This window comes from Mirounga angustirostris, unplaced genomic scaffold (assembly GCF_029215605.1).
Source record: "Mirounga angustirostris isolate CCGP_5_RB_7025 unplaced genomic scaffold, mMirAng1.0.hap1 SCAF_9, whole genome shotgun sequence".
Taxonomy (NCBI): Eukaryota; Metazoa; Chordata; class Mammalia; order Carnivora; family Phocidae; genus Mirounga; species Mirounga angustirostris.
The window spans coordinates 73,754,915-73,778,033 of record NW_026991717.1 but is presented as its reverse complement, the minus strand read 5'-3'; the positions used below and the strand labels follow the sequence as shown (position 1 = coordinate 73,778,033).

At 56.0% G+C, this 23,119-nt stretch overlaps 3 protein-coding genes across 10 annotated transcripts; 2 read left to right on the top strand and 1 right to left on the bottom strand.

Annotated features, from left to right (window-relative positions):
* Window positions 1–70: 70 nt before the first annotated feature.
* On the bottom strand, window positions 71–8,100 carry TSSK4 (testis specific serine kinase 4). The gene is made up of 5 exons (XM_064570878.1): window positions 7,963–8,100; window positions 3,124–4,121; window positions 2,550–2,764; window positions 1,775–2,141; window positions 71–1,329 (listed from the first exon to the last, which is right to left on the bottom strand). The coding sequence occupies exons 2-5, from the start codon at window positions 3,346–3,348 to the stop codon at window positions 1,147–1,149; spliced, it is 990 nt and encodes a 329-aa protein (XP_064426948.1). The 5' UTR covers window positions 3,349–4,121; window positions 7,963–8,100; the 3' UTR covers window positions 71–1,146.
* Window positions 8,101–8,428: 328 nt separating this feature from the next.
* On the top strand, window positions 8,429–14,147 carry TM9SF1 (transmembrane 9 superfamily member 1). 6 transcript variants are annotated; one of them, XM_045900594.3, is made up of 6 exons: window positions 8,429–8,661; window positions 9,323–9,684; window positions 10,471–11,092; window positions 11,537–11,722; window positions 12,655–12,928; window positions 13,482–14,147. In XM_045900594.3, exons 2-6 carry the CDS (start codon window positions 9,340–9,342, stop codon window positions 13,873–13,875), a joined length of 1,821 nt encoding a protein of 606 aa, XP_045756550.1. In that variant the 5' UTR covers window positions 8,429–8,661; window positions 9,323–9,339; the 3' UTR covers window positions 13,876–14,147. The 6 variants fall into 6 exon arrangements, with proteins under 6 accessions (XP_045756550.1, XP_064426943.1, XP_045756549.1 ...); XM_064570873.1 differs by having other exon boundaries at window positions 9,308–9,684; XM_045900593.3 differs by lacking the exon at window positions 8,429–8,661 and adding an exon at window positions 8,787–9,009.
* A 209-nt stretch (window positions 14,148–14,356) lies between these two features.
* IPO4 (importin 4) lies at window positions 14,357–23,114 on the top strand. 3 transcript variants are annotated; one of them, XM_045900590.3, is made up of 30 exons: window positions 14,357–14,569; window positions 14,650–14,736; window positions 14,863–14,942; window positions 15,028–15,069; window positions 15,488–15,617; window positions 15,723–15,902; window positions 16,135–16,200; window positions 16,309–16,410; window positions 16,497–16,580; window positions 17,047–17,211; window positions 17,297–17,350; window positions 17,509–17,618; window positions 17,922–18,030; window positions 18,170–18,299; window positions 18,526–18,639; window positions 18,744–18,857; window positions 19,068–19,188; window positions 19,355–19,466; window positions 19,576–19,691; window positions 19,789–19,866; window positions 19,943–20,000; window positions 20,096–20,201; window positions 20,308–20,501; window positions 20,591–20,641; window positions 21,016–21,141; window positions 21,263–21,471; window positions 21,570–21,702; window positions 21,797–21,901; window positions 22,569–22,638; window positions 22,745–23,114. In XM_045900590.3, the coding sequence occupies exons 1-30, from the start codon at window positions 14,501–14,503 to the stop codon at window positions 22,873–22,875; spliced, it is 3,246 nt and encodes a 1,081-aa protein (XP_045756546.1). In that variant the 5' UTR covers window positions 14,357–14,500; the 3' UTR covers window positions 22,876–23,114. The 3 variants fall into 3 exon arrangements, with proteins under 3 accessions (XP_045756546.1, XP_064426942.1, XP_064426941.1); XM_064570872.1 differs by having other exon boundaries at window positions 19,549–19,691; window positions 21,269–21,471; XM_064570871.1 differs by having other exon boundaries at window positions 19,549–19,691.
* The last annotated feature ends 5 nt before the right edge of the window (window positions 23,115–23,119 follow it).

The following is a 23,119-nucleotide window of genomic DNA, read 5'->3' as shown; positions in this document are numbered from 1 at the left end:
TGGGAGTAATGAAGGGAATAACGAAGTATTGGAACAGAGAACAAATGGGAGTTGACAATATCTTGACCTACTATGTTCTAGGTAGGTACTATTTCATCTTTCAAGTTGGTTTGTCCTAGAGTTGCCTAGTGCTGAGGTTCAGCACAAGTATTATTTATCTTCGACCCATATGGAGCTGTCTCTGAGTCTTCTCTCATTGCTTTCCCCCAATCATGCCTCTGCCAAGACAGCCCCATGATTTACTACTCATTTTCCTTTTTCAAAGCCCATTTTCAAGGACAGGGAGGGAGAATATAGGGATGAAGGAGCAAGTAGCTTTCCTTTATTCAGAACCCACAGTAAATAGGCTTGTTTGAACTGTCATTTAGGTTTTTTTCTTTTCTTTTTTTTTTTAAGATTTGTTTACTTATTTTGAGAGAGCGTGGAAGCAGGAAGGGCAGAGAGAGGAGAGAGAACCCCAAGCTGACTCCCTGTTGAGCGCAGAGCCTGATTCGGGGCTCAGTCCCACAACCCCGAGATCATGACCCAAGCTGAAACCAAGAGCGAGACGCTCAACCAACTGCGCCACCCAGGCGCCCTTGCCATTTCTAAGAGCAATCGATGAGGGACCATGATTCACTGGGATTGTTCCAATAGTGGTTAAGGTGGCATCTGGAGAAGGGAGAAGGAACCAAGATATTTCACACATCCTGATGCCCATTTCAAAGAGAACAAATAATGCCATCCCTTCGGACTGTAAACAGAGGCAGAGCCATAACCAAATAGCAACTGGGGCCCCTTTCCCACTGCTTGAACATTTAGAGTGCACAGAGATGTAAAATAATGAGCATTTACTTAGCCAGAATAATGAAGCTTCCCCAAAGTGTGTGTTTATGCCAGCACCCTCTCCTCCATGAGCCACATATGAGCTACATTGTGAATTACCCTATTGACTTACAGACATCAAGGTGACTGGTTACAGACTCTGGTTAGAAATCCACCTCTTGGTCTCAGTAGGGTTCCCTGCTAAGGTTCCCCTGAAGAAAGAATGTCTTTGACCCCAGCTGATGAAACTAAATCAGAAATAGATTTATTTTTGGTATAGAGGATTTTTAGCCCCAGACCCTCCTGCTTTGCTCCTCTCCCAACCCCTTCCTTCAACCATTTTTAGGTATTGATTTCCAAGGATTGGTGCCGATTAGTGGTGCTGGGGGGTTGGCACATGGCCTCAAGCAGCCTGATCTCCTGGGTGGGTTGCTCAGGCTGGAACTTGAGCACCCAAGGATCCTTGATGATGTCCAGGATGGTGGCACGCTTGGTGGCTTGGCGTAGCGTCTGGAGGACCAGGTTCTAGGGCAGGGGAAAGAGAGGTCTTGGCTGAGCTTGCCCCCCATTGTGCCACACAGGCAGTGAGCAGTTGGACCTAAGAGAAGCAGGATAGCCCATCACACCACTCTGGTGAAAGGGGGTGTGGTCCTGATTTTGTCCTGAAGAGCCAGGCATTTAACTCCCTGGAGGAGAGAGAAAGGAAGGGTACCGTGGGGGAAACCTCTTGCATAATCCCTTTCTGGCCTAAAGAGACAGAGGCTGAAACCTGCTTATGACTCCCAGGTAAGGTGCCGAGCCCAGGGGTGGCCCTTTAAGGTCCCTCCCCGCCAACTCCTCTAGGGCAGGGGCTAAAGTGTGAGATGGGTCTGGTGGGGAAGAGCCTCCCCCGGGGTGGGGAGGCCTAGGATGGGTCTTCCCTCCCTGTGGGTCATCCCTGAGGCCTCAGCCCTCCTGGGGGAGCCAGCACCTTGCACTCCTGGGAGATGGAGTAGTTAGGTGGAAAAGTGACCTCCTTTTGAGTCTCTTTCAGCAGCTTCTTGAGATTGGTGTCATCAAAGGGCAGCCGGGCGACCACTAGAGTGTAGAGGATGACGCCCATGCTCCAGGTGTCAGACAGGAAAGGGTTGTAGGGCAAGCCCAGCAAGATCTCCGGGCACGCATAAGCAAAGCTGCCACAGTAGGTCTGGCTGAGGTGGTTTGTAAAGCAGTTCATTTGGCGGTAAGAAGGGCTACTATGCACTGTCTGGTTAGAAGGCACCATCTTGGCGAAGCCAAAGTCCGATATCTTCACATTCTCCCGCTTGTCCAGCAACAGGTTCTCCAACTTTAAGTCCCTACCAGCAGCAGAAAGGCTGGGGGTCAGGCTGGGGAGAGGGCTTAGTATTAGACCGGGAGCTGAAGGGCCAGGGGTCAGAGGCTAGAGAAAAGGCAAGGTGGGAGAGAGGTACCTTTATGAGGATACAAGGTAGAGAGGAAAGAGCCATGGAGTTGTGAGCAGAGCCCAAAGGTGAGAGAGGATGGTACCTGAGGACTACAGGGGGCTCGTCATTGTAGTTCAGAGTGCCGTGCTCACGGTGGGCGCTACTGAAACGTTCTTGAGCAGAGAATTAAGATAGAGGGGATGAATGGGCCTAGATAACTGAGGGAGGTCAAGGGAGGAACAAAGAGGGCAGAAAGTGGGAAACATGCATAAACCCCCCCCGAGAGCCCAAAGGCCCCAGCCTGGCTGGCAGCGCCCTCACCGGTGCACGATGCCCTTGCTGTGCAGGTAGGCGATGCCCAGGGTCATCTGGGAGAACCACTTGCCAGCAAGGGGCTCAGAGCAAGCCCCATATCGCTGGATCCACTCGAGGACATCACCGCCCTGAGCCAGCTCCAGAATGATGTATACTCGGGATGTGGTTTCGATGGCCTGGTAGAAGTTGATGAGGTATTTGTGCCGCAGGACCTTCATGACCTGGCCCCGGAAGAGGGACCCATCAAACCTGGGAAGGGAGAACCCGGGCTGTGCTCCCAGGCCTCCTGCTGTCCCACGGCTAACTTAACTTAGAACTCTGCAAGCGGATTAAACTCCAGAGGGCTGGGTGATCTGTGGGCAAACCCTCGGCTTTGGACTTCTACTTTGTGAGGGGCTGGACTGGAGGTGAGTGGGTGGGTGGAAAGAGGTTGAATTTACATCAAGTCATTTTCCTGCTGCTTAGTGAGACATTCAGGCCTGCGGGGGGGTGTGTGGGGGGGGTGTTCTCACTCCACCCCCTCCTAACCACACCCCTTCTGAGAAGTTTTAAGCAGCTTGGTCTCAGTTCCCTTTCCAACCTGTATCTCACGGGGCAGGAACTTGTTAAGATAGTCCTCAGAGGCCTTCTTCTTTGAGATGATCTTGACAGCCACCATGACCTTCTGCTTTGTGTAGTAAGCCTCATACACCGTCCCATAGGAGCCATTGCCAATGACCTTGCCCACCTCGTAACCATAGTCCTCCATGACGGAGCGGTAGGCTGAGGTAGGTGGTGCTACCTCCGAGGTGTCTCCCTTCCCCATGGTGTTGGGCTTGCTGAGAGCAGGGAACTGTGCTACTTCGAAGCCTATTATCTGCTCAGAAAGCCAACCTTGAGCCACCGAGGGCTGGGGTAACAAAGTAAAGTTAGTCTCCAAATGCTTGCCTATATAGTCATGTGAGTCTGGGATGCTGGGCTCACCTCCCCACTGGGAACGTGGAGCGGGGAGAAGGGGGCAGCAGTTCTTTTTGTCTCCACTGGCTGTTGTTACTTCTTCCTCCTCCTGGTTACGGAATTCGCCAAGGTCCCATGTTCCGCATACATCACAATTCACCTTCTTTCCACCTTGGGCCACAAGGCTTGAGAATGAAGTGCACGGTGGAACATATTCCTGGGGGCAGCTTCTGCAGTCTGGTGAGACCCCCCCCACATAGATCTAGTCCCTTCACCCATTCATGTCCATTGAGAGCACCCACTGTGTGCCAGGCCGTGCACTGAGTACTGGGATAAAACAGCTAATAACGCCAACAGAGACCCTGTACTCAGAGTTTATTATCCAGAGTGAGAAACTTGCGTGTGAGAATATGACAGAGAATCGCAAGGTGTTGTAGAAGCCTATTCTAAGGAATCTTAACTTTACAATGTTTTTTGTTTGTTTGTCTGGCTTAAAGCAACCACCCTTTTATTTATTCATTTATTTTCTGGCAAGTTGAGCTGTGCTCAGTTGGGTGGTTCTTCTGGTGGTCTCATCTTAGCTGGGGTGGTTTGTTTCTGCTGCATATGGTCTCACTATCCAGCGGACTAGCCAGAGTTCCTCTACATAGTAGCACAGAATTACATGAGGAAAAAAAAAAAAAAGAAATTGCATGATCAATTAAGCCCAGACTCCAAAATTGCAGAGCATCACTTCCATACCTTTATACAAGTAAAGACAGTTTCAAGGTTACAAGGATCCCAGATTGAAGGGGTGGAATAGACTCCACCTGGGAACTCTGAAATGCATTCTTATCTTCCCATGACCCTAAGTTCTGTACTTTTCCTCCTATCCCTCTAGCCATTCCTCAGGCTTCACTGGAGCCTTATCTTCTCTGTCTGTCCCTTAATCATATCTGGAAGGTTCTACCACAGGCCTTATTTCCTCAGAGCTTTATGTCCTCCCATTAGGATCTCACCCATTTCCCAACACTTTAGTTATTACATCCATGCTGACTCCTCCTAATCTCATCTCTATCCCAGATGTCCTCTGGAGTTCCAGATCCAGCATCCAGTTGCTTACTGGACATCACATGGACATGTCTCTCTCAGGTATCTTAAACTCACCATGTCCAAAATTCAACTCTTTCTGTTCTTGCCCTAGACGTCCTCTGTTTTGTTCTGGTTTTTTTAAGATTTTATTTATTTGACAGAGAGAGAGAGCACAAGCAGGGGGGGCGGCAGGCAGAGGGAGAGGGAGAAGCAGGCTCCCCGCTGAACAAGGAGCCCAATGTGGGGCTCCATCCCAGGACCCTGGGATCATGACCTGAGCCGAAGGCAGACGCTTAACCGACTGAGGCACCCAGGCACCCTCTGTTGAATTCTATACTCATCTTCAATTTACACACCCAGTCATCCTAGACCCTTCCCTCTGCCTCAGCCCCTACATCCAATCTGTCACCTCTTCTACCTCTTAAAACTATCTTTAATAATACACTCCAGGCTCTTGAAGCGGCTGCCACCACCTTAGGTCAAGCCTCCATCAACTGATCACTCTAGCATGGCTTCTGCTCCCCTCCAGTCTGTCTTCACCCTGAACTCCAAGGCATAACACAGATTTGATTCCCACTTAAAAACAATTCCGTGCCTCCCCATTTGCCTCAGGATCAAGTCCAAATTCTTTTATATGGCTTCAACATCTGACCCTGCTTAGCTCTCCAATTTTATCTTTAAAGATTTTATTTTTATTTATTTGACAGCACAGCAGGGGGAGCGGCAGAGCAGAGGGAGAGGGAGAAGCAGGCTCCCCGCCGAGCAGGGAGCCCAATTCAGGACTCGATCCCAGGACCCTGGGATCATGACCCAAGCCGAAGACAGATGCCTGACGATTGAGCCACCCAGGCGCCCCTAAATAGAATCTTTAAAAAAAAATATTCAAGCACCTGTACCCAAGATGCTAAAAAAATCTTAACAGTGTTAAAATCATGTGTCTATAAATTGTGTTTTTAACCTCAGTTGGACCCCCAAATGCTGCCCAGTGATCCTGCTCATTTTCCAGATCAGCTCGCTTCCATTCTCCACAACCCATTCTTCTCAAACCTCTTAACTTCATCTCCCTCTTCTGGTCAGTTGACCTTCCTTACAGCCCTAATGGGAGATGCAAGCAGAAAAAACACAATTACAGACACTACGTTAGATGCTGTGACAGAGAAAGTACTGGGGCTCTGGGAGCACCCAGAAAGGAGGAACATCCAGTTTGGGCTTGAGCAGTCAGTAAAGGTGTCCTTAAAACAGCTCATGAGCTAAGTCCTCAAGGAAGAGTAGGGGTTTGCCAGGACAGAGGGAACAATGAAGGAAAAGTAATTCTGCTTGGCTGGAGCACTGCATGTATGTTAAAAGATAAAATTGGGGGTGCCTGGGTGGCTCAGTGGGTAAGCATCTGCCTTCAGCTCAGGTCATAAACCCAGGGTCCTGGGATTGAGCCCCGCATCAGGCTCTCCGCTCAGGGAGCATGCTTCAATTTATTTGACAGAGAGGGAGCGAGCACAGCAGGGGTAGCAGCAGAGGGAGAGGGAGAAGCAGGCTCCCCGCTGAGCAGGGAGCCCCATGTGGGGCTCGCCTTGCTAGAGGGGTTACCTGGATTTAAGACTGTGTGTGTGCAGGGTGGGGGGTGGCATGCAGGGGAAAGGACAAAAGAAGAATCAGATTTATTTTCTATCTTCCAAAAAAAAACAACTCCAAGAACAGATTGTGCCGTAGGCTACTGGTAAATTCCTGTTTATTGACAGCCTGCTGATCCTGCTGGCAGGGTAGTTCCAGAGTTTGTTGGAAGCTAGATCTACATTCTCAAACTGCCAAGATGAGTTGTCCAGGACACACCATGGTAAGGAGGCCCACTCTGCTCCGCCCATCTTCTGCTCCTCTGGATAGGTAGCTTGGTGGCAGCTCTGTCCTCATCATGTCCAGCGGGTAAACCAGTTTATTCAAAAAACGTGTATTAAGCTGCCTACTTTATACAAAAGCACTGCTAAGTCCTGAGGATATCAAGATGGATAAATTACAGTCTTCCTGTGAGTAGTTAGTAATTAGCAAGGAAAACAGACACATAAGTAAAATAACAGTACAGTGAGATAAATTGCTATAAACAAAGACTGGAAGATGTAGAGGCAGGCTTTATAGAGGAGGCATTTGTACTGTTCAAGAGGAGTCTCCAGGCAGGTAAGTAGGGAATGGTAGATGGGGCAGTCTAGGCCAAAGCAACTATATGAGCTTGCAGGCTTGAGAGAACATGACATTCGAGATTCTAATTTGAATACAATTAATGTACCTGGAGAAGTAATGAAGATCCAGGTCTGACAGGCCTCACATACCAAGCTTTTTAGAGTTTATCCTATGTACTCATGGTCAAATTTTGGTCGAAATAGTCAAAGTCAGAGCCTGTTAGAAAATGATGCCTAGTCACCTCCTCCTCTAAGATCCTGATTTCATGGACCCAGATCTCCATGTTTTTAATAAGCTTCTAGCTGAATCTGATGCACACCAAGATCTGAGAACCACTGTTGCAGGAAATAGTATATATAGTGTGTATATGTATGAATCAGCAGCAGAGTGGAAAATGGATCCAAGAGGGGAGGTGACCAGGAGACTAGCAAGGTGGTTGTCATGGTAATTTAGGTGCAAGAGGATGAGACCCGAAGCTAGGCAGCCAGGGAGGGCAAGTATTTGGAAGATATTGAGGAAATAAGCAGCAGGGGGGCTTGACGACATTGATCTGAGGAGGCTGGGGGTTGGGACGGGGGAGTAAGTGAGAAAGAGTCCCAGGTTTCTGGCTTCTCTAAGTTACTTTTCTAATTACAAAATTCACTGATTTATCTAAAAAACTCAATCTCCTACTTCCTAGAACCTCACCTCCTCCTCCTGTAGGGAGGAGGGCTGGGTCAGAGAGTGCAGAAGAGGGTAAATGGAGGACTTTTCAGGCCAGAAGCCACTTAAGATTTTCCCCTGTACTACTTTCCGGAAAGAGAACCTTAAGTCTGCATCCTTTTTTTTTTTTTTTTTTTAAGATTTTATTTATTTATTTGAGAGAGAGAAAGCACATGAGAGGGGGGAGGGTCAGAGGGAGAAGCAGACTGTCTGCTGAGCAGGGACCCTGATGCGGGACTCGATCCCCGGACTCCAGGATCATGACCTGAGCCGAAGGCAGTCGCTTAACCAACTGAGCCACCCAGGCGCCCTTAAGTCTGCATCCTTACATGTTGCCCCCAGGTGGCCAAACGGTAGTCACTGCCCCTGGGTCTGATCTTTAAAATTCCCCTAATGGCAGATTCCCTTAAAGTAGCGGAGACAAATAAGGGCAAACTTTTCCAGAAAAATCTGCAATACAAAATTAAGAAAAGCCCGAACACGTACAAACAAATACGAACAAAAACATCGAAAGAGTCGAACGTCTGTCAAGATTCTTTACCTGCAAGTAACGATAGCCTGTCAGGCTGCCCAACTCACGGAATAAAAGGGCAGACACCCTGTCTCTCTGCGTGCCTCCGCACCACACCTGGCTCAGGCTTGCTACGTTCGAACATGGGACGGTCATTATATGGCCAGGGAGGCCTCCAATGCAGCCTCCGGAAGATATTTTTATTCACGTGTTTATTTTTCGGCGGGAGACCATTCGTGACGGGTTAAGAGAAGCAGTGAGGTGAGATCCCGACCTGCATGGACTGTGCTCGCGCTGTCCTAGCACAGAGACGCCCAAAGCCTCACTCACCCCCGCCCGGGTTGGGGGCCATGGACCGCCTCCCAGAGCTCGCCCTCTGCAGTCGGTGGCGAGTCCCATTGGTTCAGTCGGCAAATGCTCCGGGGCGTCCACTAGGTGTGGGCCCAGCCACCAACCGGGCTCCGTCTCCTGGACAGTCACTGGACGCGTGCGGCGGGCACGGCTCCCCGGCTTCCGCCCGTGCCCCAGGTCTTCCCGGGGGCGGCGGCCGGCGCCTCTCACCCTGAAGGGACGTCCGCGGCCTCGCAGCCAGGCCTCAGCCGTAGCCCCGGCCAGAGAAACCGGCAGAGGAGCGGCGCCCCGGCCGCCGCGGCGGGGGCGTGGTCCCCGCTCGGCTCCAGGAGCGGAGTTTTCCGCCGGGCTGAGGTCCCGGCGGGTGAGGCGGAAGTGGTAAGACTGACGTGTCCTGGGCTGCTCCGCAGATCGCCGGGAGGGCCCCCGCCGGGGGGAGGGGGCGGGCCAGCCGAGCCTTGCGGGCTCTCCGGAGCTGCGCCGGCCTCCCGGCTGGAGAAAGCGCGTCGGGGAGCACCTCACTAAGCCGAGTGCGGCGTCCCGCGTGGTGCGGCCGCAGCCGCTGCGATCAGGCACCGCGGCGGCCAACCCCGTGGAGGTCGGGCGTCAGGTCCTCTCCGGGCCGCCGCTAGCGCGCCGCTCTGGGGGAGACCCGGGCAGGAGCCCAGGGGCAGCTACGGGGCCGCAGAGGCCGCGGGCGCCGCCTCGGCCAGCCCTACCCGAGCGGTGAGGACCCCGCGGGTGCCGCGGGAAGGTGCCCGAGGTGCGAGGCCGCGCGGCGTTGCCATGGAAACGGGCTGGGGCGCGCGGGGAGGTCCCGGGCAGGCGGGCTGCGGGACGGGGACCCCAGATCCAGAGGACGAGAGAGCAGAGGCGGATAGAGACAGTATTGTGGGGGGGTCGGGGGGCGGCCTCCCGAGGGAGGGTTCGAGAGGCCAAGGGGAGAAATTGGAGCTATGGGGCTTCGTTTCGAAGGACCTGAGCTGGGGCGTCAGGAGTTGATCCCTGGTTTTCAAAACTGCAGGATTCCCCCAAACAGGTTCCACTGCCTTAAGGATGACAGTCCTAGGGCACCCGCCGAGTTGGAGCTGCCAGTGGTTGCCATTCCTGATACTGCTGCTGGGCACAGGCCGTGAGCCAGGGGTGGAAGGTGTGACACACTACAAGGCCGGTGACCCCGTCATTCTGTATGTCAACAAAGTGGGACCCTACCACAACCCTCAGGAGACTTACCACTACTATCAGCTTCCGGTCTGCTGCCCGGAGAAGATCCGTCACAAAAGCCTTAGCCTGGGTGAAGTGCTGGATGGGGACCGAATGGCAGAGTCTTTGTACGAGATCCGCTTTCGGGAGAATGTGGAGAAGAGAATTCTGTGCCACATGCAGCTCAGTTCTGCACAGGTCAGCCTCTGCACATTGGCGAGCACTTAGCCCTCCCTCCCGGGGACTAATAACAGTGCCTTCTAATTCACGGTTTTATAGCACCTCTGTGGAAATGATTTGACTTGATTCTAACGCCAACCCCACTGGTAGGCAGGACAGGTGGTACTATTTGCATTCAGTTGAGGAAGAAACCTACTTGCTCAAAAGCGACTTTTCCAAGACTACATGGATATTGAATTGCAGAGGTGATACTAGAGCCCAGGGCTCCTGACTCCAAGCCGCTCTGTTGGTAATAAGGGCCCAGCTGTCACTCCTGCATGGTTTCCCTCCATACCTACCTCTTGGCTTTCTTAACTAGCTCCTTTCCACTCTTATCTTTCCTGTAATGCTTTTTGCTTTAGCAAATCCTACCTTAGGGCGCTCTTCTTTAGTCTACCCTAGACCTTCTTACACCTTGCCTTTCTCCTTTTTCTACACCTTAATCCCCTTCAAGTCATACTGCTCTTTTTGGAGAATCCCAGCATACTAGGATCTAACCCAGTGGTTCTCAACAGGGGGCAGTTCGGTTTTGTCTCTCAAGGGACATTTGGCAATGTCTGGAGATCATTTTGATTGTCACTATGGGGGGTGCTACTGACACCTAGTGGGAAGAAGCCAGGGATGGTGCATATTACAGTGCACAGGACAGCTGCCCACAATAAAGAACTATCCAGCCCAGAATGTGAGTAGTGTCCAGGCTGTGACACCTTGCTCTAACCCTCTGCCTGGGGAGGCCTTGTCTGACTCCTGACTTGCTCTTTGTAGGTGGAGCACCTGCGCCAGGCCATTGAGGAACTGTACTACTTTGAATTTGTAGTGGACGACTTGCCAATCCGCGGCTTTGTGGGCTACATGGAGGAAAGTGGCTTCCTGCCTCACAGCCACAAGATAGGGCTCTGGACCCATTTGGATTTCCACCTAGAATTCCATGGAGATCGAATTATATTTGCCAATGTCTCGGTGCGGGATGTCAAGCCCCACAGCTTAGATGGGTTACGAGCGGATGAGTTCTTAGGCCTCACCCACACCTACAGTGTGCGCTGGTCCGAGACTTCAGTGGAGCGTCGGAGTGACAGGCGCCGTGGCGATGATGGTGGTTTCTTTCCCAGAACACTGGAGATCCATTGGTTGTCCATCATCAATTCCATGGTGCTTGTGTTTTTACTGGTGGGTTTTGTGGCTGTCATTCTCATGCGTGTGCTTCGAAATGACCTGGCTCGATACAACTTGGATGAGGAGACTACATCTGCAGGTTCTGGTGATGACTTTGACCAAGGTGACAATGGCTGGAAGATTATCCATACAGATGTCTTCCGCTTCCCTCCGTACCGTGGTCTGCTCTGTGCTGTGCTTGGTGTGGGTGCCCAGTTCCTGGCCCTTGGCACTGGTGAGGTGATAAAAATTAATCAGGGATTTCTCTCAAGGGGTAGAACTAAGCAGGTGGTTTGTTCTGGAAAGATCTGCTGATCCTCTCTTCTGTCCAGGTGAGGGGCAGACCTAAGGGGTGGGGTGGCCTTAAAAAGGATGTGTATAGGGGCACCTGGGTGGCTTAGTCGGTTAAGCGTCCGACTCTTGATCTCAGCTCAGGTCTTGATCTCAGGGTCGTGAGTTCAAGCCCAGCGTTGGGCTCCATGCTGGGCATGGAGCCTACTTGAAAAAAAGAAAAAGAAAGGATGTGTATATTCAGTTGTGGGTTTGCTGGACAACAGAATTAGGGGATATTGTTTTCCTGGAGACCTTGGGTCTGGGTGGAAGGGGGCTGATTCCTCTGAAATTGCCAGAAAAGGGATAGGTTGAGACCTGACACAGGCTTTCCACTACCACCCTGCAGGCATTATTGTCATGGCGCTGCTGGGCATGTTCAATGTGCACCGTCACGGGGCCATTAACTCGGCCGCCATCTTGTTGTATGCCCTGACCTGCTGCATCTCTGGCTACGTGTCCAGCCACTTCTACCGGCAGATTGGAGGCGAGCGTTGGGTGTGGAACATCATTCTCACCACCAGCCTCTTCTCTGGTGAGGACTGTCCTTTCCCTGGTGGGCTGGCCTGGTGGGCCGATTTGAGGAACTTAGAATACGTTGTGGAACCTGGGATAGAGTTAGAGTAAGGCTTTAAGGGAATAAAAATAGGCAAAAGAAACAAAACCATTCAGAAGACCAGAATGCATTTCTTTTGCATAGTCAAAAATTAAGTAAGTCCTTAAAATGTTCTAGGCAGCATGGTAAGCACTCGACACACTTCATCTCATTAAATCCCCACAGCAACCCTATGTGGTAGGTAATATTGTCCCCATTTTATAGATGAGGAAGTTGAACTTCAGGCTGCTTAAGTAATTTGCCCGACATTACACTCCTAAGAGGGAGTAGAGCAGGTTTCAGACCCAGGCAGTCTGACTCAAGAGCCCGTATTTGTGACCATTACATGAAGAGTGAAATAACACTCTTTCTGAAACTTATGTTTTGGTACTCTCCCTTTAAAAAAAATTTTTTTTTTATTTGGAGGTGGCTACGGGACTCTAGCCTTACAAGCTGGTTTGTCATTTCAAAGGCCGTAGTAGTCTGCATTCTAAGCCTTTTGTGTTCCCAATCCTGTCTGATTTATATTTCATCACATTTATGTTTGAACCAGAGCTTTCTGAAAACAGGGCCTTAATCCAAAGGGACGTCTCATGCTAGGAATCACAGATGCCACAGCAGGATAGGGCCTTGGAGGCAGGTGGATTGTGTTACTCTAGAGCATTATGTAACAGTGGCCTTGCTCTTTAACGATAATGACGGGGGAGGGGATGTTGGTAAGAAAAGGAACAGGAAACCACGGGATGTGGAAGGGCGAGGTCCACCTGCGAGCAGGATGCTTCGCCCCTCTCCCTGTTAGGTCTAGTCTGAGTGGGTGGCCCCGGGATGTAGCTCCTCCTGCTGACCCTCCTTCTGGGGGCGCATCCCTGCAGTGCCTTTCTTCCTGACGTGGAGTGTGGTGAACTCGGTGCATTGGGCTAATGGTTCGACACAGGCTCTGCCAGCCACCACCATTTTGCTGCTTCTGACGGTTTGGCTGCTGGTGGGTTTCCCCCTCACTGTCATTGGAGGCATCTTCGGGAAGAACAATGCTAGCCCCTTTGACGCACCTTGTCGCACCAAGAACATCGCCCGGGAAATCCCACCCCAGCCCTGGTACAAGTCTACGCTCATCCACATGACTGTTGGAGGCTTCCTGCCTTTCAGGTATCCTCCCTTTATGCCAAGGCCATCACTCTCAGGTTCCTGACTTTTCCTTTCCCAGTACCCTAGCCCAGTAAGAGTGATAATCCCTAGTTCAGCTTTACCATTAAGAGATCATTAAATGGGTCCTCCTTTCTCCAAGCAGGACTCCGCGTGAGGTAGTTCACAGATGAGGGTGTCCCACTTAAAAAGCTCTCCAGAGACCTTGTTCCTTTCACCATCTTTCTGGTTTCTGACTTCAGCGTCCACAGGCACCACGTGGGGCTTGAAGCCCATGTGATTGAGTATTCAGTTTGTTGAGTACCTCCAGTGCCAGGCAGATAAGACAGCAGAAAAGAAAACAGACAAGATCCTTGCTCCCAACCAATGAGGGCAGATGCTTTTGAAATGAGCACCGCTAGTCGCGGGTAGAAGAGTCCCTGCGGAGCCGGGAACTCCCGGGCAGGGAGCGGAGCGGACCGGCACCACCGGGGGGGTGGTGGCTGGGTGTGGAGCTGGTCACTGGGCTGGCGGTGCACAGCCCTTTGATGCCGTGTACCGTCTCTTCTCTTCACAGTGCCATCTCCGTGGAGCTCTACTACATCTTTGCCACAGTCTGGGGTCGGGAACAGTACACTCTGTACGGCATCCTCTTCTTTGTCTTCGCCATCCTGCTGAGCGTGGGAGCGTGCATCTCCATTGCGCTCACCTACTTCCAGCTGTCTGGGGAGGATTACCGCTGGTGGTGGCGGTCTGTGCTGAGTGTTGGCTCCACTGGGCTCTTCATCTTCCTCTACTCCGTTTTCTACTATGCCCGGCGCTCCAACATGTCAGGGGCCGTACAGACAGTAGAGTTTTTTGGCTACTCCTTACTCACAGGTTACGTCTTCTTCCTCATGCTAGGTACCATCTCTTTTTTTTCTTCCCTAAAGTTCATCCGTTACATCTATGTTAACCTCAAGATGGACTGAGTTTTGGGTGGCAAAACCATTGCTCTTCTCTCCCATTCTTCACGTCCAGAGGCCCACTGAGCTCTCTCACCAACGTCTCTTCTGATTGAATTGTGTGACGGCCTTGCTGCTTTCCCCTTTGCCCTTGGGGCCTCCCTTCCCCCGGAGGGCCTGGAAATTACAAAGCTCTATTCTATAAGGAGTATATATTTGAACTTTGTAAGTTGCCTTTAGTTTGGGTCCTGATTTTCCTTTTTACAATTATCAAAATAAAATTTATTAAGAAAAAAGGATCCTGTAGTTGGAGGGTTTGGTCTGAATATAGGAACTCGAGCCCTGCCGTTAAGGGCGCTGTCCCTTAGAAAGCCGGGTCGGCGGCGGAACGCACGGAACGCGAGTTCTCCTCGGAGCTTGGGAACTCTCGGCCGGGGGAACCTGTCTTGCCGGGGCCCTGTTTCCGCGGCTCGGCGGGCGCGCAGGCCGACGGAAGTGGCCAAGCCGCAGCTCCGTGTGGGAAGCGAGTTGAATCACCCTGGCGACGGAGGGGGGCGCGGAGCACCGCCCTTTCCGCCGGAAGCGGGTTTCAGGGCCTCCACGTGCAGCCCTTCCCCCCTCCCGACCCAGTAGCGGCGGCTCGGCTGCTGCCATGGAGCCCGCCGGGCTGGAGCAGATCCTGCGGGAGCTGCTGCTGCCAGACACCGAGCGCATCCGCCGGGTACGGGACAGGGGGGACCCGGCCGGGGCGAGCGGGAGGTAGTGGGAAAGGCCTGACTCTGACCCCGGGACTCCTCCCAGGCCACCGAGCAGCTCCAGACCGCTCTTCGGGACCCGGCCGCCCTGCCCGCCCTCTGCAACCTGCTCGCCTCGGCGGCCGACCCTCAGGTGAGGCGCCTGCCCCTTCCCGCGGAGCGTCCCATAGTACGCCACCGGTCTAGCCCCAGCTTGTCCCCTGCGCCCCGCCCAGCACCTTCCTGCCGGGACCCTCATATGCGTGCTTCCTCGTCCCAGATCCGCCAGTTCGCGGCCGTGCTGACCCGCAGACGACTGAGCACCCGCTGGCGACGGCTGGCGGCTGAACATCGGGAGAGGTGGGCGGGGCCAGGGACGGGGCGGGGCCCGGCGGAGGCGGCTCCGGGGCGGGCCAAGTACCCACACCTGCCACCTGTGTTCCAGCCTCAAGTCCCTGGTCCTGACCGCCCTTCAGAGAGAGACCGAGTAAGTGCCTCCCTGCTTCCTCTTGGGATTGTGACTGAGACCCTCTGGGTTTCTGCCTTGCTTTTCAGCTCCGGACAGGGCCGGGGAGGGAGAATGATGTCAGTTCTAGACCAAGGGGGAGCAAGAATTCTAAGACTGTGTTGAAGGCTAAATTTCATGAGAATGGGCTATGGTGGTCTGCCAAACCCGAATCAGAAAAGTGGAACCGAAATTCAGTCTGCGTGAGGCCAGGCTCATCAGATTACACACTCAGCTTGCTGCTCCCTGTGAGCCACCGTTTTATGTGTCCCAATTTGGCAGACCCTCTGCCCACACTCGGAGGTTTCTGTCCTGGCCACCCCATGGAGGCAGGCCCAGCATGTGCTGGGAGGGTGTTGGAGGGTGATTGGGAGTGGGGGGCAATTTCTCCTGTTCGCAGGCACTCTGTGAGGCTTAGCCTGGCCCAGCTCTCAGCCACCATTTTTCGAAAGGAAGGCCTGGAGGCCTGGCCTCAGCTCATGCAGCTTCTTCAGCACAGTACCCACAGCCTCCACATCGCAGAGAGAGAGGTACTAGCACAAGGTGGGTGGGTGGGAGGGAGGGAGGAAGGGGAGCAACCGAGAGGCTGGAGAGACCATATAAGCTCTTCTTTCCCATCCCCTACACCTGGACAGATGGGGCTTTTGCTGCTAAGTGTGGTGGTGACCTCCCAGCCTGAGGCCTTCCAACCCCACTACCGGGAGCTTCTTCGGCTTCTGAATGAGACCCTTGGCGAGGTGGGGTCTCCGGGGCTCCTCTTCTACTCCCTGCGCACTCTGACCACCATGGCCCCTTACCTGAGCACTGATGACGTGGTAAGACATGGGTCCTCACCTGCCCTGGCTCCCTGTCCTTGGGCCTTCCGTGTCCTCACCCCTGCACGATGCAGAACTACCTCAGACTCTCTCCCATTTGTCGTCCCGAGCACTTGAGAGGAGATACTGTGGGTGGCTGTACCCGGGCTCCTCCTATGTCCAGGCTTTGAGGAAGCTGCCAGCTTCTAGGGCCTGAGATGAGTGAGCATGCATTATGCTTTTTCCCCTCCAGCCTCTCGCACGGATGTTGGTGCCCAAGCTCATTGTGGCCGTGCAGACTCTGATCCCTATAGATGAGGTGAGGACAACATTCGGGCAAGAGCTCTGTTGTGAGGAGGGCGTAGGAGCCCACGGCCTGGTTCACTGAAGAAGAGCACGGTAACCCTATGACTTGTTTGTCCGACAGGCAAAGGCCTGTGAGGCTGTGGAGGCCCTGGATGAATTGCTGGAGTCAGAGGTGCCCATCATCACCTCCCACCTCTCTGAGGTTCTCACATTCTGCCTAGAGGTGAGCCGGGGATGGGCACGGCCTCTGCTGTTGGTTTTGCTGGGAGTTTCCTTGCCTGTTTCTGATTCAGGTTAGTCTCTGGGCAGGTGGCTAGAAATGTGGCTCTGGGTGATGCGATACGTGTACGGGTTCTTTGCTGCCTCACTTTCTTGGTCAAAGTCAAGAGCAAGGTGAGTACTCTCTGATGCACATTACTGCACACCCATTTCCATCCTTCGCCTCACTCTTGGGACATTCTGTTCATCTCAGGGTATCTTTAAGTATTCAAAACTTGATCTGGCCTCACCCTAGTTCCTGGCTGGGAGTTTGGGAATCTCCTGCTAAACCCTCTGTGGCCTAGGAGGCTGGAATTTTTTTTTTAAAGACTTATTTATTTATTTTAGAGAGAGAGCTGTGCACACACGAGCAGGGGGAGGGACAGAGGGAGAGGGAGAGAGAATCTCGAGCAGGTTCCCCGCTGAGTATGGAGCCCGATGCGGGGCTCGATCCCACGACCCTGAGATCATCACCTAAGTGGAAATCAAGAGTCGGATGCCTAACCTACTGAGACACCCAGGTGCCCAAGGCTGGAATTTTTAATGTGAGTCCATCTCGGGAATAGATTCTCAGGGACACGGTTCCACCTTCCCTCTCAAGGCCTTACTGAAGAATCGTCTCCTACCACCCTTACTACACACCCTTTTCCCCATTATGGCTGCCGAGCCTGCCCTGGGCCAGCTGGATCCCGAGGACCAGGATTCAGAAGAGGAAGAGCCGGAGATTGGGCTGGTGGGAGAGACTCCCAAGCACTTTGCTGTACAGGTGGGATGTGCAATGGGCGGGGGCAGGGGCTTGGTCACTGTGGGGCAGAGATGGAGTCCAGCAAAGTCTTCCTGTCGTTTTTCAGGTCGTGGACATGCTGGCACTACATTTGCCCCCCGAGAAGCTCTGTACCCTGCTGGTAAGTGTGGCTCTGTCCTCCTGGTGCCCCTCTCCTCCGGTGTGCCTAGTCTCCCACCACTGAGGATGTTTGGGCCATGGCAGGTGTGGAGGGCCGGTTGCCACAGGAATGGGCAGACTTGGACCAGGGTTTCAGGAGAGTACCATCCGTTCCCCTAGATGCCTATGCTGGAAGAGGCCTTGCGGAGTGAGAGACCGTACCAGCGCAAGGCTGGGCTCCTGGTGCTGGCCGTGCTGTCCGACGGAGCTGGTGACCACATCAGACAGAGGTGTCTTTGTGCTAGAGTGAGGGTGGGCCGTGGGGAGGACTACTACATGGCCCATGATGGTCCGGGTCTCTGCTTGCTGTTGGAGCTTAATTAGCAGAAGTGTTTGCCTTCACTCTCAAGTGCCCCAGTTTGGAAGATAATTGAAATGGCCACCTCAGCTATAGAGAGCAGGGGGTGGTGCCTACTGTCTGGTGACATTTCCCTGATTTCCCCGGGGGGGAAAGAGGAGAAGGGCTCAGCCTAGGGCTTTCTGGCCCCACCTCTCAGACGGCATCCTCTGCTTCTGCCCGCCCTCCCCTGCAGGCTGCTGCCCCCGCTGCTGCAGATTGTGTGCAAGGGCCTGGAGGACCCGGCACAAGTCGTTCGCAATGCGGCACTCTTTGCCCTGGGCCAGTTCTCGGAGAATCTCCAGGTCAGTGGGGCTGAGCGTGGGCGGCCCCCGTTGCAGAGTCCCCACCCATCACCGGGGCCAGCTTCCCCTCAGCTTCATGTCTTCAGCAGTCCCTGCCACCGCCGAGGGCTGACTCGGGCCCCCTCTCCCCCTCCCCCAGCCCCACATCAGCAACTATTCAGGGGAGGTGATGCCGCTGCTTCTCACCTACCTGAAGTCAGTGCCTCCCGGGCACACAAACCACCTCGCCAAGGCCTGCTATGCTCTGGAGAATTTCGTGGAGAACCTAGGTAGGTGATGGCCCTTGGGCGTGCGACAGAGGGGACAGAGCTGTCGCTTTGGATGAAGGGGGTAGGACATGCAACCCCCTGAACCGCTGTCTGCGGTGGAGAGGAGTGTGGCAGGCCCCCAGGGAGCCCTGGGCTGGATGTTAGAGGTCAGCCTGGAGGCAGGCAGGGCCCCCCCAGAATGTGGGAGCACCTGGACTGGGTGTTAGAGGCTTGCCCTTTCCCACAGGGCCCAAGGTGCAGCCCTACCTTCCGGAGCTGATGGAGTGTATGCTGCAGCCTCTGCGGAATCCCAGCAGCCCCCGGGCCAAGGAGCTGGCCGTGAGCGCCCTGGGGGCCATTGGTGAGGAGAAGGAGGCAGGGTCCCAGGTTTCCCCAGGTAGCCTGGGGCAGGTGGTCCCGGTGGTCCCCACTCCAGCTCTGAGTCCCTGTCCCCCCGTCTCCCAGCCACAGCTGCCCAGGCCTCCCTGCTGCCCTACTTCCCCACCATCATGGAGCACCTGCGGGGATTCCTGCTGCCAGGCCGCGAGGACCTCCAGCCTGTGCAGATCCAGAGCCTGGGTGCGTCAGGGGCTCAGGCAGGGTTCCCAGGGCCGGGGAAGGGCCGAGGTGTTCATGGAGCTCTCCCCCAGGGCAGCACAGCTATCTTCTCGGCAAAGTGGGATTGCTGAATTGCCCCCCAGCTGCCGTCTTTGGTCCCCCACGGTTTGGCCTTGCGCCCCTCTGGCTCCTCGTCGCATCCTAGCATTAACCCAGCGCTTGCCCCCACAGAGACGCTGGGGGTGCTGGCTCGAGCAGTGGGGGAGCCCATGAGGCCCCTGGCTGAGGAGTGCTGCCAGCTGGGGCTGGGCCTGTGTGACCAGGTAGACGACCCTGACTTGCGGCGCTGCACGTGAGTGAGCTCCCACCCCGCCCCGCGCCTCCTGCCCGCCCACTGGACCCCCAGCCCTGAGCCTGGAACCCGGTCCTCTGGTTCCAGACCGTGGGTTGCCCCGGGCTCCCCTGTTCTGTCTGGCTCCAGCGGCCGGGACTGTACGGCTTCCACCTGCCTCCCCCAGGTACAGCCTGTTCGCAGCCTTATCGGGGCTCATGGGTGAGGGCCTGGCGCCCCACCTGCCACAAATCACCACCCTCATGCTGCTGTCCCTGCGCTCCACTGAGGGCATTGTGGTGAGCAGAGAGTGGGTGGGCTGGGTCGGTTGGGGAAGGGCAGCCCTGGGGCAGCATCGAGACCTGGGCGCGGCTGAGCCAGGGTCCCTGCTGTGTCTCGTCTGGCCAGCCTCAGTACGATGGAACCATCTCCTTCCTTCTGTTTGACGACGAGAGTGAAGGGGAGGAAGAGGAGGAGCTCATGGACAAGGATGAGGAAGAGGAGGACGACTCCGAGATCTCAGGGTGCGGAGGGGTGCTGTTCTGGTCCGAGGAACCCTGGCTTTGGGCGAGGGCCCCGTGCCAGACCCACCCCCGCTGGTGCCTCCCTCCATTACTGTAGGTACAGCGTGGAGAACGCCTTCTTCGACGAGAAGGAAGATGCCTGTGCTGCTCTGGGGGAGATCTCTGTGAACAGCAGGTGAGCCTCGGCCCTTTCCCAGCCCTGGGAACCCCGCCTGGGAGCTCCTTCCCCACGGCTGTGTGTCTGTCCACAGTGTGGCTTTCCTCCCGTACATGGAGAGCGTCTTCGAAGAAGTATTCAAGCTGCTGGAGGTGAGAGGGCCAGGTGGACGGAGCGGGTGGGCTGTGCGGGGCCCTGTGCTGGCCGGGAACACGACAGGCCCATCCCGCCCGTCCTCGTCCCGCAGTGCCCTCACCCGAACGTGCGGAAGGCGGCCCACGAGGCCCTGGGGCGGTTTTGCTGTGCACTGCACAAGGCCTGTCAGAGCTGCCCCTCGGAATCCAGCACCGCGGGTGAGCAGGGGAGGCCGGGGCCTCCAGAAGCCGGGGACAGTGCTGGGGCAGGGGTGGGGGGTGGGGGCCAGGGCCTGACCGGGGCCTCAGCCAACAATGCCCCCAGCTCTGCAGGCCGCCCTGGCCCGGGTGGTGCCGTCCTACATGCAGGCGGTGAGCGGGGAGCGGGAGCGCCAGGTGGTGATGGCCGTGCTCGAGGCGCTGACGGGGGTGCTGCGTGGCTGCGGGCCCCTCGCGCTGCAGCCCCCCGGGCGTCTCGCCGAGCTCTGCGGCGTGCTCAAGGCCGTGTTGCAGCGGCAGGTAAGCGGGCAGGCGGGCTGCGGGGCGAGGGGCCGGCGCGGAGAGAAGGGGCGGGAAAGCCCAGGCTGAGCTGAACTCCCCTCCTGCAGACAGCCTGTCAGGACGCTGATGGCGACGATGAGGAGGAGGAGGAGGAGCAGGTGAGAGCCGCGGACGTGCTGTGCGGCCAGGCTGCGGGGGGGGGGGGGGGGGGGGTTGTCCGCAGGGCGGGGGTAGGCAGTGTACCTGGGCTTGGTTGGGGGGCGCCAGGGCTGCTAGAAGGTTGGTGATGGCTCAGAATGGTGCATCCCTGCTCCCACGAAGGCAGTGGGAGTTCAGGAAAGGCTTTCTGCGGGTGGGGGTCCCGGGGGCCGGGATCCCGAGCGGAGAGTAGGTGCGCCGGGAGAAAAAGCTGGGCCTCACACGAGCCCAGCCTGGAAGGGGCAGCCCGGTCAGCCCAGGACGAGCCCTGGGGACCCCCCGTGGCAGTGGCAGGGCTAGCCGCGGTGCTCTAGCCCCTGACCCGGCCCCGCAGGCCGAATATGACGCCATGTTGCTAGAGCACGCCGGGGACGCCATCCCTGCCCTGGCCGCCGCGGCGGGGGGAGACGCCTTTGCCCCCTTCTTTGCCAGCTTCTTGCCACTGCTGCTGTGCAAGACGGTGAGTGCCCCGCGCCCTGGCCTCGAGCCCCATCCTGCCCATGCGCCCTGTGCGCGCCCTGTGCGCGCCCCCGCCGCCGCGTTCCCAGCCCCAGCTGGACCCGCGGTCCTCCCCCCACCAGAAACAGGGCTGCACAGTGGCCGAGAAGTCCTTTGCCGTGGGGACGGTGGCAGAGTCCATCCAGGGCCTGCGTGGTGCCTCAGCGCAGTTCGTGTCTCGGCTGCTCCCCGTGCTGGTGAGCGCCGCCCGGGAGGCCGACCCCGAGGTGCGGAGCAATGCCGTCTTTGGGCTGGGCGTGCTGGCCGAGCACGGGGGCCGCCCTGCTCAGGAGTATCCGCAGCGGGGGCCGGGGGCGGGGGCAGAGTATCCCTGGGGCTCGAGGATGGGAGGTGGCTGTCCGTGGGCCTGTTCCTTGACTGTGGAACCAGATACTTCCCCAAGCTGCTGGGGCTTCTGTTGCCCCTCCTGGCACGGGAGCGCCACAGTCGTGTCCGTGACAACATCTGTGGGGCGCTGGCCCGCCTGCTGATGGCCAGTCCCTCGAGGAAACCGGAGCCCCAGGTGAGGCAGGGGGCAGGGTCTAGAAGCTGCCTGCCGGAGGGGGGGGGGCAGGCAAGGGGACAGAACAAGGAGCCTGAGGCGTCTCTGCGTCCAGGTGCTGGCCGCCCTCCTGCACGCCCTGCCACTGAAGGAGGACTTGGAGGAGTGGGTCACCATAGGGCACCTCTTCAGCTTCCTGTACCAGAGCAGCCCTGACCAGGTAACTCGGAGGGGAGCTTGACGCTCCGCTCAGAGGCAAGCTTGGCCCCCCTCATAACTGACGCAGAGTCACAGCTAAACTGCCCGCGGACACTCGTGTGTCATTGGTCTGCGAGGGTCGGCGGCCGGGCCTGTCACGGCAGAGGGCGGGCCCCTCTCACCATGAAGCGTTTTTTCCCCTAGGGAGCCCCGTTCTCCCTGGCCACGTGCACCCTCTGGTGTGGGCCAGAAGCCAGAGCTTCCCTAGGCTGACTTCCTACAGCCGGGCTTCTTCACACTGTGTTCCACGCCCCCCCCCCCCCCCCCCCCCCGCCTTCTCTTCCATTCAGAGCAGCTCTGCTTTCTAAATGAGACTTGTCTGCGCCAACTGGCTAGGTTTGGACCCGGGTACCCACGCTCCCGTGTCGTCCGCCTCTGTCCCGCACCTTTACAGACCGTTGTGTCAGTGGACCTCCCGAGTGTCTGGGCTTCTTTTGGTTTTAAGTTCTGTCTCCTTCAAAAAAACATGATTCCCACCATGTTTCATGGGTCCTTCTTGGGTCTCCCAGCGGTCTTGGATGTGAAACAGTATCACGCGTAAAATGTCCCCGGTGGGAGACCCTGCCTATCCTTAATCCTGGGGCCCCGGGGTGCTGGCAGCCCTGAGTCAGCCGTTTCTCCCCCCACAGGTTGTAGACGTGGCTCCTGAGCTCCTGCGCATCTGCAGCCTCATTCTGGCCGAGAACAAAATCCCACCAGGTGAGGGTGGCGGTCGTGGGCAGGGCCAGGGGCAGGTGGGGGGCAGCTAGCTAGGGATTATGGGGGTCAGTCCTCCCCGATCTCTCCCTCTCTGCTCTCCACCCAGACACCAAGGCCACACTGCTGCAGCTCCTGACGTTCCTGGCCAGACAGCACACCGACAGCTTCCACTCGGCCCTGGGCTCACTGCCTGGTGACAAAGCTCAGGAACTCCAGGCCACCCTGGGCCTCATCTAGACTGGCGGCTGCAGCCGGACCAGAGAGAGCAGAGCCTGCCCAGGCCCCAAGAGCGCCTCTCACCCCAGTTTCAGCTTGCACCTTACCAAAGATTCTGGGCCTCGTACCCACTTGGGAGTCTCAGTCCCGCTTGCTGCCTTACGGGGGTGTCTCTGGGGCTGGATCTGTTACGCTGTGGGACAGTGCAAATGGAGTCTTGACATCCTACCCTAATAAAGGCGGTTCAGTCTCTGCTTGAACGGTG